The sequence below is a fragment of the Vicugna pacos genome, chromosome 3, assembly GCF_048564905.1.
Source record: "Vicugna pacos chromosome 3, VicPac4, whole genome shotgun sequence".
Lineage (NCBI taxonomy): Eukaryota > Metazoa > Chordata > Mammalia > Artiodactyla > Camelidae > Vicugna > Vicugna pacos.
The window spans coordinates 23,605,441-23,621,728 of record NC_132989.1 but is presented as its reverse complement, the minus strand read 5'-3'; the positions used below and the strand labels follow the sequence as shown (position 1 = coordinate 23,621,728).

The window sequence follows — 16,288 nt, the reverse complement described above, 5'->3', positions numbered from 1 at the left end:
TTGATTATGATTACACAGCCTTCCTGGGCCACCATCGCCCCTAGTCTGGATTAGAGCAATAGCCTCCTATCTAGTTTCCTTGCTTCTACCCATGCCCTTGGCCTACAGTCCAATTTCTCAACACAGAAGCTAGGCGAATCCTTTAAAAGTCAGATCAAGTCTTTCTTCTGTTCAACATTCTCCCAATAGTGCCCAGTATCAGTCTTTTCGATGGCCTACAAGGTGCTCCATGATCTTCCCCCCATTATCTCTGAACTTCATCTACTTCTCTTCCCCTTCTCTCTGCTCCAGCCACACTGCTGTTCCTCAAACACACTAGATATGCTCCCACCTTAGGGCTTTGGTACTTGCTGCTTCTCCTGAGATCCTCCTTCTCAACACTGCCAATCTATCCCCTGCTCTACTTTTTATTTTTCCATAGTATTTATCGCCTTCAAACATATTATTTGTAATTTACTTATTAGTTATGTATATTGTCTATCTGCATCTGCTAGAAGGTAAGCTTCAATTTTGTTCACAAATGTATCTTAAGTGCCTGGAATTTAACAGGCATGCAATAAATCAATTTACTGAATAAATAAATGGCTTCTCTCGGCTCCTTCAACTTAGATTCACCTATACTCTTCTGAGCTTCATTCAGATGGTACCAGTATCCTGTGTGAGGCAGAAGGGCCAAAAGGTCAGACAGACCTTGTTGCAAATTCCAGCTCTACCACTCACTAACTGGGTGACCTTGGGCAATCACAGGTGTGACCTGTAATTTATTTACCTCAGTTACAAGATGGGATTAATAGTAGTGCCTACTCAAAGGCAGGTGTGGAAGCCAGTGAATTAATTTGTACAAGGCATTTGAATATGTGCCTTGTATACAATAATAATCAATAAATATTATAATTGTGGCACAAGTCTGACCAGTCATTTCCCTGCTTCAAATTCTCCTATGGTTATTAGGATCATGGATAAAATCATGAAGAGCATGATTTTCCCATCCCCACCTCTGTGACTCCCTGACTTTTCCACTTTATCGATGACACCCCACCCTCTGGTCTCTGTGCTCCAGTCACCATAGTATTTTCCAGGTCCTCAAGCTCATCAAGCTTTTCTCTGACTCAGAATTTTTGCACATGCTATTTCCTCTGCCTGGAATGCTCTAATCCAATGGGTGGCAAACTTTTCCTAAAGGGCCTGATAGTACATATTTTTGGTTTTGTGAGCCATATGGTTTCTGTCACAACTACTCAACTCTGCTATTGTGGCATAAAAACAGTCAAAAACAATTTTAAAAAAATACATAAACAAATAGGTGTGACTGTGTTCCAATAAAACCTTGTTTACAAAAGCAGGTCATAGCTTGCCACCCCCTACTCTAATCTCCTCTCTTTGCCTAGCCAACCCCTAATCACCCTTTAATGCTCATCTTAAATGTCACATCTTCAGAGATGCCTTCCCCAATATCCCTGACTAGGCCTAGGTCCCCTGTTATATACTCCGACATGACCCTCTGGAGCCCTTATCACAATGTTAAACTATCTCATTAAACTGTTCATTTGTTCATTGTTCAATTGTTCATTATTTAATTGCTCTCTTCAGATTAGAAGCTACATGGAATAAGGATCACATCTATTTTACCTCTGCTGTATCCTCAGTGTTGAAAAATTAAACAAAGTAACACTCCAAATGAAAAAGAAGCTGGCCCTGGTCTCTAAGAATCTGTCTTACTACAATATATATTGGCTTAGATTAAAAATGCTGCACACCTTGGGAGAGAAGTAAAGATGCCAACAATATTTTCTTAGAGCCTAGGATAGAGGAGTTATTTTTGGAGTTGTTAGTTAAAAGTCAGACTTACAGACAATGAAATACAATACCTGATGGACATAATATTCAAGATCAAAGAGTGCAGCAATCTTTTCTTCCAGGCTGGAGCTGGAACTATTGAACTTGTTGATCAGCCGAACCATGATCTGCATGTCAGTCTCAATGACAACATTCAGCTCCTCAAAGTCCTTCTTCAGCTCCTCAATGGGGCGGAAGAGCCGTTTAACCTTGGCCTGCCTTGCCTAAGGAGAAGAGCAAAGGGATGATTTATTAAATCAATTGGGAACATCTCCCCAAGACTCCTGTGGTCTACCATGGATGCCCATCCTCAACTGCTGCTCCAGGACACAACTTTCTTTAATCTGCGCTATCAAGAATCTTAATGCCTTCTAAGATGCCCAGAGGAGAGAGCTCTCGGAGTCTACCTGTATAGCCTTCTGCCCTAAGGACACACTCAAGATTTTCGAAGGTTCACTTACCACAGTCTGACTTCCAATGCTCAGGAAGAATGTAAAGTCTTCTTGTTACAATCACTGAGGTCAGGGGAAGCAATGCAAGCTTACATCCAACCCCTAACGTCACATGGGAAGGCTGAGGTCTAAAGTGGAATAATCCACACGTTGGTCCTCTTTCTTCTAGAAATCATAGAATATCTTTGCTTTGCGCCCTGCCCAATCCAGCAACATTTTAGGGAAACCCGGAATAGGAAACCGTGGGTAAAGAGCTGTCAGAGTGGGAGCAATCTGCTGATGAAAATTAAATCACTGTCATTACTGTCAATCTAACTACAGGTGTACAATTTGTTCAACTGTTTGAAGTGGCTAAATTACTGTATGTACTATACTGAAGCCTCAAACAATTTTCGCTCACTCCCTCCCCACCCCACACACATATAAAGATTTAAAAAATGAAGTTATGTTGGAGGTGAATAAAAGACTTTAATTTATTTTATACATGTGACACTCCCTGTTTTCTTAACAGTTTTAGACAGTGCTTATAAAGAAAATCTGAAAGGTCACATGGGTTTGGGTCTATCTTCCAAGAATAATTAAAAGGTACATATATTTATAAAAAGCAGGATGATGAGTAGCTGTCAGCTCCAAATTGCTCATCTATTACCATTAGGTTTTCTCCCCAGTGATAAGCACTCCACAGAAACACCAACCAAAGAAATGAATCAGCCTCTCTTAAAAAAGGGCAAGTTCCCAGCAGAGCAATCACATCTATACGGTGCCATATTTTTCTCTTTTAGGCTAAAACAACAGTGAAATGCTCTCCCTATCTCCAGCTAGAGGAGTCTGGGTGGCTGCCAAAGGCCAGGCTAAGGGGTCTGGGAAAGCTGAGTCACTGCCTAGAGCTGTGGGATGACAGACAAGTGAGCAGGATAAGAAACTAGTCACCTTTGCCTCAAAAATGATGTATGCCTGGCCCTCAGGAAGGCCTTTAACAAAACTATTTTTTTATTTTGCAATAATTATAAACTCACAGGAAGTTATAAAAATAGTACAGAGAGTACTATGTACCCTTCATTCAGCTTCCCCCGATGATAATATCTTATGTAACAACAGTACAATGTCAAAACCAAGAAAATGACATAGGTACTAGACCACATACCTTATTCAGATTTCACCAGCTTTTATATGTACACATTTCCATGGATGTGTGTTTATCATTCTATACAATTTTATGTAATATACAGATTCATGTAACCACCAGAACAATGAAGCTATAGAACTGTTCCATCACCATGAAACAACTTCACTGTGCTCCTTTACAGCTGCACCTCATGCTCTCACCCTCTCCCTCCCGTCTCTATACCTGGCAACCACTAACTTGTTCTCCATCTCCATAATTCTGGCATTTGGAGAATGTTATATAGATAGAATCATACAGTCTGTAAGTTTTTTGAGATTGGCCTTTTTCACTGAACATAATGCATTTCAGATCTATCCAAGTTACTGCACATATTAATGGTTTATTTCTTTTTAATGCTGAACAGTATTCCATTGTAAAAGATGTACAGATGTTAAACCATTCACCTGTCCGAGAATGTTTGAGTTGTTTCCAGGTTTGGGATATTATGAATAAAACTGAATGAACATTTGTATAGGGGTTTTTAAAATAAACTTAAATTCTTATTTATCTGGGATAAATGCCCAAGAGTGCAACTGCTGGGTCGTATGATTGGTTTCATAAGAAATAGCCAAACTATCTTCCAGAGTGTCTGTACCACTTCCTACTCCCACCAATAATGTATAAAAGACCCAGATTCTTGACATCCTCACTAGAATTTAGTATTATTTTTATTATAGGTATTCTAATAGATGTCTGTGGATTGGTGCTGGATTTAATTTGCAAATCTCTAACAGCTAATGACATTAAAATTTTTTTCAGGTAATTATTTGCCATCCACATATCCTCTTCAGTGAAATGTTTGTTCATATCCTCTGCCCGTTTTCAAACTGGTTATTGGTTGTTACTATCGAGTTTTAAGAGTTCTTTTTATGTTCCAGATAGATACAAGTCTTATCAGACAGACAGTCCTTGCTTTGCACAGATCTTATATGCATCAATTTCAAATACCACAGCTTAAATAACACTAGTCTCCCAACATGACTTGTATTTCAGTTGTCACTTCAGTTGTCATATTTACTTTAATTGTATTAAGTACCAACATTGCTGATAGCTCTTCAGTCCATAAGTCACTATGTAAATAACATAAATGCCAACCATGATCAGTGGCTGATCACATCACTTCTTTCAAAGTCTGTCAGGGACTGGTCACTTACTGTGCATTCATTATTCAAGTCATACACAGATGTCAATGTGTGGTTGTATGGCCTCCTCATCCCCCAAGGATAAACCCATATTAATATTTCATAAAAATGGATAATTTAAAAAGAGAGAACTAATCAACAAAGCTGACAGTGCAGCACAGAAACAAAAAGTGGTAACTCTGGCAGTGAAATTCATATTGAACATATATGGGACTACAGATGACGTAATTTTTGCTTCAATAATCAAACATAATTTAAAGAACTCCAGAGAAGGACATTCTATTATATTTTCCCTTATTGTTATTCATTTGATTGTTCTTTGCTTTTTCCTGATGGTTCACGTTTATTCCTGATAGTCTGTGTTTCCTTCTATTATTATTTCCCTTCTATTTAAAGAATATTCTTTAGTCATTCTTTTAGGTAGGTTGACAGGTAATAAATACTTATAATTTTCTTTTGTATGAGAACATCCTGATTTCCTTCCTTCCACTCCTGAAGGATATTTTCACTGGCTATAGAATTCTGAGTGGAGAGTTTTTTTCTGCACTTGAAAAATGTGCCACATACTTTTGGTGTCTGTGGGATCAGATGAAAACTATGTTGTCATTCAATCATTGCTCCCTGTAGATAAGGTGTTGTTTCTATCCAGCTGATTTCAAAGTTGTTGTTTTTTTTTTTTAACATTTTTTATTGAGTTATAGTCATTTTACAATGTTGTGACAAATTCCAGTGTAGAGCACAATTTTTCAATTATACATGAACATACATGTATTCATTGTCACTTTTTTTTTCACAAAGTTTTTTTTTCTGTCTTTAGTTTTCAGAAGGTTGACTGTGATGTGTCATGGTGTTTACTTCTTTGAATTTATCTGTTATAGAATTCATTCAGCTTCATAAATCTGTGGGTTTATATCTTTCACCAATGTGGGGAGTTTTCCATCTTTTTTCTTTGATTAATTTTTCAGCCCCATATTCTTTCTCCTCTCCTTCTGAAACTCTGAGACACAAACGTTAGATTTTCTGTTTTCCTACAAGTCCTTAAGTCTCTGTTCATTTTTTTCCAACCTATTTTCTATTATTTAGAATATTTTTTATCTGTCATCAGGTTCACTAATTCTTTTCTAAGTCTCCTCTCTATTCTACAATTAAGACTATGCTGTGATTTTTTCCCTAATTTTTAGTTGTATTTTTCAATTCTAAAATTCCATTCTTTCTATATCTTTTATTTCTTTGCTGAGGTTATCATTTGTTTCAAGAGTATTTATAATTGCTTGAAGCATTTTTATGACAGCTATTTTAAAATCCTTGTTAGATAACACCAACTTCTGAGTCATCTCACTGTTTGCATCAGTTAATTGTCTTTTCTAATTCGAGTTCTGATTTTTCTGGTTCTTGGTATGATGAGTGATTTTCGGTATCCTGGACATTTTGAGTCTTATGTACTCTGAATTCTACCGAATGTTTCTTTTCAGTAGGCAGTCACACTGTTTAGGTTTAATATCTTAGTTCTAGCCTTCTTGTATGGTTGTGACCCCAAGACAATTTAGTTTTCAGAGCCTTTGCAGGGTTATTTTGGTCTGCTTCCTTTGTGTGTTACCGAAAGCTAATCTAAAAATCTGGGCAGTATTCAACACTGTGGGTCAGTTCTCAAATCTTCTGCTGTATTAATTCTAGTCAGTTTCTCTTGTGGGTCACCAGCAAGTATGCCCAGGACTTCATTTACAAAATATCTTTCTCCAGCTCCCTTCTCTCCCAAATTCTGCCATCAATCTCCAGTTAGGAGAAGGAAAAGCATCACCTGCCACCACCGGACATTCAACATTGGGAATGGAAGTCCTTCCTTGGCCTCTCCTAACAACACCCTGGTGGGGGAACTGAAACACTGCCTCATTGCTGCTGATCTGGGGATAGAAGTTCAGGTTCCTCACTCACCCCACTGACATTGCCCCATGTGGGGAGCAGAATGCTGCCTCATGCTGCCTTGTTCCCACCAGCTGGAGGGTAGAAGTACAGACTCTCTATTCAACCCCCACTGGCATCAGCGCAGCTAAGAGAAGTGAAAAACTACCTTGTTGCTGCCAGAGAGAGGACGGACATTCAACATTGGGAATGGAAGTCCTTCCTTGGCCTCTCCTAACAACACCCTGGTGGGGGAACTGAAACACTGCCTCATTGCTGCTGATCTGGGGATAGAAGTTCAGGTTCCTCACTCACCCCACTGACATTGCCCCATGTGGGGAGCAGAATGCTGCCTCATGCTGCCTTGTTCCCACCAGCTGGAGGGTAGAAGTACAGACTCTCTATTCAACCCCCACTGGCATCAGCGCAGCTAAGAGAAGTGAAAAACTACCTTGTTGCTGCCAGACAGAGGACGGACATTCAGGTTCCCTTCTTGGCCTCTGTTGACACCATCCTAACAGGACAAGCAGCTTGCTACACCCATGTGGAAGGTACAAAGCTAGGCTCCACACTTGTCTTTGTTGGTACCACACAAGTGGGAGAAGCAGAGAATAGCACTATACTACTGAGCAGAGGGTAGAAATTCAGCTCAATTCCCGCCAACACTTCCTTGGTTGAGGTAGCAAAGCACTGCCTGACATCATCTACTGCCACCAGAGGGGGTGCAATTTCAGGCTCCCCACTCAGCTTCTGCTGACACCACTCTGGTGGAGGAATCAGAGTACAGCTTTGCTATACTATACAAGGTGGAAGGTGGAAATCCAACTTCCCCATTCAACTTCCACTGGCACTCAGGGAGGTGGGGAGATTTCCATGGTCTTTGGCTAAAGCAGAATAGATATTGTCAAAAAGTTTTTTGCTCTATTAGGCTGCCCTTTTCCTGAAAGAGCAGACTTTTCTTAGGGCCTTTTTTCTATCTGCACCTGTTGGCATTTCCATGATATGGGCTTCTCCAGTGCCTACTCTGGGATACACAGAGGGAAAAAAGAAAGCCAGGACTCACTAGCATGTCATCCCTCAAATTCCAGAGTCCCTAGCCAATCTACCTTCTTCTTCCCACCTTTAAAGTCTTCTTATATTGCTTTTAGTATTATGTCCAGGGCTTTTAGTTGTTCTTAGCAGGAGGAATACAGAGAAATGAGTCTACCTCACCTTGTCCAGAATCAAAAGTTTAAGAAGGCTCTAGTTTTAAATGGAGCAATTTATGGACACAAATGAACAACAGGTGACATGATAAAGCATAAAGCATCAAGCAATTTGTATGATAATAGGGGGATGAAGAGATCAGATTCAACAACAATGATCCAAATGTGTTGGGCAAGACTGAGCTTTTCCTCAAAGCATGGAACTCTGGGAAGGACTGATTCACTTAGATCCAATAAGGTACCAATGGATATAATGGAATTGATGTCCTCCCCCACCAAATCAAGTACAAAAGAAATCCACTCAGTTGATATGACATGACACAATATCTCACAGTACTGTCTTTACAAAAAGTAAAAGCACCATCCTGTATTTGCAACTTACCATGCAAAGATCTTCTTTAAAGACCGAACAAAAAGTATAATGGCATCTCCAGCAGGAGCCTGAGACACATAAGAAACTCTCCAACCTACTTCAAGTTAATTTATTTGTCAGTCCCAATGCACTGGCAGTGAGCTGAGTCAGTCCAGAAAGGCTCCAAATGAAAGTGGGAGAAAGACCCCAAGACCCAGCACCTTAGTGAAAGAGCTAACCACCTAAGCTCCACAAAAGTAAAAGAGAGAGTGTGGCAGCCATAGCTCAGAAGTGGCTGCTGACTCAAATTAGCTGGCACAGGGGTGCTGCATTTGGTTACCAGGATTGCGATCTTTCCTTGCACAGGGAAAGGATTATTTTTAAATTAAAAAAACAGCAACTGAAAACTTAAATAATCCTTTGCTTTTGCATTAAAAAATATTTTCATAATATTCATATTTTTCTCCAGTAACTGAATTATGGGAGAAGAATGTCACTAAAGAGAACAAAGAGAAGAGACAGGGTCCTCCATCCGCAGAGAAGACATCAAACAAGGGCTGACTTTTATGTTTCCATCAGCCCCATGTGGTGCTCATGGTAAGGGAATATCGAGTAGGAATGAGTCCAACCCATGGCCATAGGAACACCAATTTCTGCTCTAAGCACCTGGGTATGTACTGCTCTTCTCTACTGGCCTCACAATTACATGGTAGGGGATTTGCTTTTTCTCACCACCTGCCCCTTCCCCTAGTTACTATACCTACAGTAGGATATAATTTTATGCATCACCTTCCTTCACCACCACTGCTGCCATTCCGCTACTCACCTTCTCATACCACATATACTTTCCACACTGGGAGATGTGACTTTAGTAAAGACATGGAGACTTGGCCTGCGTATTAACACCTCCTCCTTAGGTCCTCCCCAACACCAAAAAGGAAAAAAAAAGTCTATTTACGTCTCAGAAATATTTTGTTCTGAAGGATCTGAGGAATGTAAGACTTCCTTCACTAACCAATAGGCTATCAGGAACCTGATGCTGCCCCTTTAAAATACTGCCAGAATTATGGGGTGGGGACAGAGAGATACACAAGGCAAAGGGTGCTGTGAAGAGGGAAAGAGGGAGGGAGAACTTAGAAAGGTCTGCAAGGCAGCCATGGGAGGAGGTTCTTTTAAGGATAAGAATCAAGTGGAAATGTAAAAAATGATTTGCAACATTTTCTGGCTATCACATGCATTCATAATCCATCTAAGAGTAAGATTTCTTTCTGGTAGGTGGGTGTCTACATTCCATTCCAGACATTATGGGGGATAACCAAGGGGCTGAAAATTTCCTTCTCATTCCCTTAGCTTGTAAACAAATTTAAAGCTGGAGGAAACCTCAGCTATCCTCTTGCCCCAGCCCTGTGTTGTACATTTAAGGAACCTGAGGCCTGTAAAAGGTTTGCTACATATTCAAAGGACAAGGATAAAGACAAGCACTTGGGCTTCTTCCTTCCTGGCCTAGTTCCTCTGTCCTTTAAGCTTGTGTCTAATCCAAGTGTAAGCGAAGAGACTTGGGTTTTAATCTCTATTCTCCTCACTCGTATCTGTGATAATGGAGAGTATGGCTATCTCTGCTTTGTGCATCAATTTTCCCAAGTATGTATCAGGAAGTCGGATCCTAACCTAAACAATGACAGAAATGGTCCCAGCATCTTTTTAATTGTCTATAAAGGGTTATTTAGACGATATTAACTGCTCAATTATTTTACAATATTATTATTACTCTCCCATGTTTATTGCAAAAGCTTCAGGAAATCCTTCAAGGCCATTATACATGATTATACTAATTCTCTATAAAGAACATCATATACCTTGTCTTCCTTTGAACTCTCCATCTCTGACCCCTCCTTGAATTTTGCCAGTGCACTCTTGAGGTCCTGAGACGTGTAGGTGTTACTGTTGATGTCCAGCCTGTCCAAAGAGAAGCTGCAAGTCAGAAGGGAGGCACCATCTTTCCCAAGAAAGAAAACCCTGTGTTGCTGGCACTCCAAGGAGAGCTAAGTCAGGCCAGCTCTAACTCAGAGCATGCTATTCTATCTTTGCCAGGTTCAGCCCAAAGTCCAACAGGATGATCTTACCTTGAAGCTAGAGGAGGAAAGAGATGAAGATGGGGTCACTTCATGAAAGAGGAAGAAATGGCATGAGGCAGACAGAGGCACATCATGAACAAAGAGCTCTCAGCCAACTCCTCAGGCAGAAAGAAGTCTGGAATGTCTGTGCAATGCTGCTCTCAGCACATGTGAGATTAAGACCTCCTAGAGGGCACAAACAGAGGAACTAACATACACCCTATTTATATTCTTCTAGGAAAGGGACCAACAAGGACCTGAACCTCCTAAGCGTGTACCTGACCTGATTCGTTAAGTCAGTCTGTCCTTACAAAAATAAGTTGGATAACTTCATACCTTTAAGACCAACCCCTGAGCACAGAATAGATGCAGGAGACATGGGTCAACATGACAAAGGAATGGGTTTGAGATACCGAGGACTAAAACCAAAGCCAACCACCCTCCATAGCCAGACTCCAAGGAGAGAGAGGAAAGAAATCAATGTGGATGTAACATTAGGAACCTGGCAAAGACTATAAGGGTACCCTCATGAAGACCCCTGGAGCTGATCCAAACCACAACCATTCATCTTGACTAGAGAGAAGGCATTCATGGGTTGGGAGGTCGAAGACAGATTTTGGACCAGCACTCATTTCAGTTCACTGAAGAAAGGTAAGAAAAAGAGTGATACAAACAGACAAAGAGAAGTGTGGAATGTGGGCTGTGCTTGACAAGACTGTCCAGCTGGTATGGTGGTTACGTTCAACCTAGGAGAAACACAAGAGGTTGGGGAAGACGGGACTACTCAACTGCTCCACTCCAGGAGAGATAACCACATCAGTCTTGTGGTCCAAGATCCTAGCAGGCCTCAGTTCTCATGAGAGGTACTCACTCAGTCTTTGATCCATCCTAGAGACCCCCTTAGGGCCCTGAGAAAAACGTTTGTCTTCTTTAAACCTCAGTCCTCCTGAACTAATTAATAACAGCTAATTATCCCATTAATTGAACAATTAACCATGTATCAGGCACTATTTTAATCTTTTGGAAGTAATATTTCATTTAAATCACTACTACCATTTTATCAGGAAGGGGAAAGAATCCCCCTCCTGCCAGATGCATGAGGATTCCACTGCCCTGCCTCTTGCCTGTAAAAGTGAGCTAAGTATTTAGGGCCATAACTTTAATAGATTATCTCCTCCTTCCTCCAAGACTTGGTCAGGAATAATCTTATCATGTCTGTATCTCTGTTTACTGCCTAAAGTCCCACTCTCCTAGGCCATCTATCATCACCCACTCTCAGCCCCAACTACACACAAACAAGTGTGCACATGTGTGCCTCCATGCTAACAGGCACACACACAACTATCCTCAGCTGGTATTCTCACGTCATTCTTCACTAAGAAAAATAGATGTTAACATCAAGAACTCCCTCTTCCTCCCAGCATCAGCTCTATACATCAACCTGCATCTGAATCTACATTTTCTGTTATCCTTTCTATTAGGATGGATGACTGTGTTCGTGCTCCTACTAAACTAAGGCTGGATATCCCAGTTACCTTATCAAAAGCTTTAACTCCCATAATTATACCACTCCCACCTGCCTGCATTAATTGTTCCTTGACTGAATTATTTCCATCAGCATACCAATACTCCTTTGACTCCAAAATTTCTATCTATCATGGAAATTCCCTGATCCTGTTCAGAGTAAAACTACATGAACACATTGTCTTCATTCACTATCCACACCTCCTTCAGTGCTATTTACATGGCCATATGCATTGACCTGGATTCTGCAGGTCTACTAAACTCTACTAAACAACTACTAAAACTGCTCACCAGAATTACCAATAATTGGTGGCCAAATTCCTCAGCCACTAAGCAGCATTTACACAGTTCCCTCCTTAAAATACCCTCCTTTCCTGGCTTCTTATTGCCACACACTCCTGGTTCTTCCCCTTTCTTACTCCTTCTCTAATTCCTCTTGTCAATTCCTTGTCTCCTACCTGAACCGTCTATGCTGAACAGCTTGGGAGTTCAACCCTGGACAATCTTTTCTTCTCTATCTCTATAGTCTTCCCTAGATCTTTTAAAATATCTATCAAGCAGTGATGCCCAAATGTGTATCTTTGGCCCAAACTGCTCCCCTGAGTACCAGCCAGACTCCTGTATAACTACCTAACTGACACATCTTGGATCGAGGATGTTTAACAGCCACTCCACACTTACTACATCTAAAACCTAGGTCTTGATGGTTCTCCCCATATATGTGTCCCTCTCACAATCTTTTCTATTTCAATAAATATTACCTTCAAGTACCTAGCTGTACAAATCCCAATATGAAGCTTTACAAATCCCAATATGAAGCTTTACCCTGAATCCCTACCCCTTTTTTCAACCCCTACATCCTAATCATAAGCAAGTCCTATTGCCACTACCTACAAATTAAATCTCCTAATCCATCCACTCCCCAACTATGACACCCTAGACTGAGCCACCATTATGTTCTGCCTGACCCACTTAAATGACATTCCAACTGTCTCTGTGCATTGTCTTCTGTCCACTTCAATCTATTCTCCATACACCTAAAAACTAGAGTGATCTTGCTAAACTACATTACATTAAATTACTGTCCCATCCAAAATCCTCCAAAGGCTTTCCATTACTATTCTACTTAACTGAAGAACATTCAACATGCTCCTCAAAATTCCACATGACCTGGCCCCTTCTACCTTTCCAATCTCATCTCATATTAGTCTTCTTCCTTCTCCTACTCTCTACTCATCTTGATCATTTCCCTGTTTCTTCAACTTGACAAAGCCCTTTCCATAACAAAGCCAGGAACTCTTCTCGTTCTTTCTGCCTGAAATGCTGTAACCCTAAACCTATAAAATTAACCCTTTGCGTGACTAAATGCCCCTCATTCTTCAGGTCTCAGTTCAAACTTCATCTTGACAAGGACTTCTCAAACCATCCTATCTACAGCAGCCTCCCCCAGGGACTAGTCACCTTGTTTATTTCTTCCCTAGTATTTATTACAATCTGTAATTACCTTACCTCTGTGTTTATTTATCTCTTTTTCTGCCTGCCAGCCTCAATAAATCCAGCATCTTGTCTGTTTTGTTTACTAGTGTACCTCCAATGCCTGGAACATAGGCACTCCATAGGTGCTTTGTGAGATGAGTGAATGGAGTCAGTAAATGGCTCTCTCCTTGGCCCACTCCCTTAACTACATACCATATTATACCATGGTAAATGTTCAGTCCAAGATGGAACAACTTCAATGCAGTTTGTCCCCTATTCTTCTAAACACAGGAGAATGATTCAAAGAAGCTGGTTTTCTAGGGCAAAAAAAGAGATGGAGAGGTACTATGGAGAGGTTGCAGGAACATAGACTAAGACCAGTGGCAATGGCAATGCTAATACATTAAGAGTAAGAGGAAAACCTACTGGGTGCCAACTATACACTGAATGTAGGCAGTGCCAAGAGAATCCTTTGGGACAAGTCAGATTCAGGGGACCTGTCTCAAGCTTTAGAGTCCACAGGCATTATAGCCCTAGGTAGTAGCGTGGCCAGTCACACATCCAGCAGAACTAGTGGAGAAGCTGCCACGGATTGGGCTGAATGGACTATTTCCACCCCTCTCTAGCTAGTGGTTCTTAACTATGCAGGATCACCAACTTTGACAATCTCATGTAAAGCTGTGAATCTTGTTCCCCAAACACTGTAACAATTTTGAAAATTAGCTGTGCCATTTGGCCTCTGTTCCCACTCCAGAACTAAAGAGGCTGGAAGACACTGTGAAGTGGAATTGAAGGAACACAGGATGAGGTCTATCCCAGGTGGAAGAAGTCACCACCAAAGACAACGAGAGACTCAGAGCTCACAGCAGTGAACACCCATACCACCTTGTCAGTGCCTTTGGGCTTCTGTTCAGACAGGCTTGCCACTGGTAACAAATGCTAAGAAGGAAGAGGGCATGTCCAGCATATCCTGGAGGATATCCATTCCAAGGCAGAGCCCTCAGAAACATTCCAAAGGAGAAAAGTAGAGAGGCAGGAATGGGGACAAATACTTCTCTCTTATGGTGTGTCTACTACAGACCACATGGATGGCTCTGCTTTGTATTCTAAAGAGGTAGGAGCCACAGACAAAGCAATAAGTGTTCCTACTGATGACCTATGGTCAGATATTGGAGAAATCACTTTCCATAGTATTAAAGCCAACCAATAAAGAGCTCCAAATTAATCAACTTCCTAACTTAATATTCTTTTTTTGCATTTTAAAAAATTTATGTATTTATTTAATAATATCTTATTTTTTAAATTAAAGTATAGTTGAGGTACAATATTATATGGTATAGGTATATAATATATAATTCACAATTTTTAAAGGTTATAATCCATTTATAGTTATTATAAAACATTGGCTATATTCCCCAAATTGGATAATACATCCTTGTTGCTTGTTTTATACCTGATAGTTTTCACCTCTTAATTCTCCACCTCCATCTTGCCCCTCCCCCTTCCCTCTCCCCAATGGTAACCACTAGTTCCTTCTCTACATCTATGACTCTGCTTCTTTTCTGTTATATTCACCAGTTTGTTGTATTTTTTTTTTAGACTCCACACGTAATATCTTACAGTATTTGTGTTTCTTTATCTTATTTCACTTAGCATAATGCCTTCCAAGTCCATCCATGCTGTACACCAGAAACTAACACATTTTAAATCAACTGTACTTCAATTAAAAAGCAAACAACAACCAACCAACCCATTTAAAATATGGGCAGAAGAACTGAACAGACATTTTTCCAAATGAGGAAATGCAGATGGCCAACAGGAACATGAAAAGTTGCTCAACATCACTAAGATGAGGGAAATGCAAATCAAAATCACATTGAGATACCATATCACACCTGTCAGAATGGCCATCATCAAAGAGAATGCAAATAAATGCTGGCAAGGATGTGGACAAAAGGGAACCCTTGTACACTGTTGGTAGGAATGTAAATTGGTGCAGCCACTATGGAAAGCAATATGGAGGTTTCTCAAAAAACTAAAAATAGAACCATCATATGGCCCAGCAATTCCACTCTTGGGCATATATCCGAGAAAAACAAAAACATTAATTCAAAAAGGTACATATACCTCGTTATTAGTAGCAACACTGTTTGTCATTGCTAAGATATGGAAGCATCCTAAGTGTACATCAATACATGAATGGATAAAGAAGATGCAGCATATTATATGTAATGAAATACAACTCACCTATAAAAAAGAAGGATGTCATTTGAGGCCCTTCGTTCACTTTTTTTTACTTCAAAAACCAGAATTTTGTAACTGGCATAAACATTTCTATTACATCAAAAACAAGAAAATACCTAGAAATAAACTGAACCAAGGAGGTTACCTATACTTTGAAAACTATAAAACACTGATGAAGGAAATTGAAGATAACAAAGAAATGGAAAGATATCTTGTGCTCTCAGACTGGAAGAATCAACATTATCAAAATGGCTGTACTACCTAAAGCAATCTACAGATTCAGTGCAACCCTTGTCAAAATGCATTTTTCACAGAATTAGTACAAACAATTTCAGAATTTATATGGAACCATAAAAGACCTCTAATTGCCAAAGCAATTTTTTGTAGGTCTTATTTTTATCTTTCCTTATGGTTTGATGACTAGAGAAGTTCCTATAACATTTGTTATAAAGCTGGTTTGGTGGTGCTGAATTCTTTAAGCTTTTGTTTATCTGTGAAGCTGTTGATTTCTCCATCAAATCTGAATGAGAACCTTGCTGGATAGAGTATTTTTGGTTGTAAGTTTCCCCCTTTCATCACTTTGAATATATCATGCCACTCCCTTCTGGCCAGTAGCATTTCTGCTGAAAAATCAGCTGATAACCTTGGGAGTTTCCTTGTATGTTATTTGTTGCTGTTCTCTTGCTGATTTTAATGTTTTCTCCTTATCCTTAATTTTTCTCAATTTGATTACTACGTGCCTCAGTGTGTTCCTCTTTGGGTTGATCCTGTGTGGAACTCTCTGCACTTCCTGGACTTGGGTGACTGTTTCCTTTCCCAAGTTAGGGAAGCTTTCGGTTATTATCTCCTCAAAAATTTTCTCAGTTTCTTTCTCTCTCT

General features: G+C 40.1%; 1 protein-coding gene across 2 annotated transcripts in view; it reads right to left on the bottom strand.

The window, feature by feature from the left end:
* The window catches only part of SIL1 (SIL1 nucleotide exchange factor), a 206,050-nt gene that overhangs the window by 69,897 nt on the left and 119,865 nt on the right, over window positions 1–16,288 (bottom strand). For both annotated transcript variants that reach the window (XM_072956839.1, XM_072956834.1), the window contains 2 exons: window positions 9,908–10,007; window positions 1,869–2,060 (listed from right to left, as the gene is read on the bottom strand). In XM_072956839.1, coding sequence (XP_072812940.1) covers window positions 1,869–2,060; window positions 9,908–10,007 — 292 coding nt within the window. The remainder of the gene's footprint in view (window positions 1–1,868; window positions 2,061–9,907; window positions 10,008–16,288) is intronic.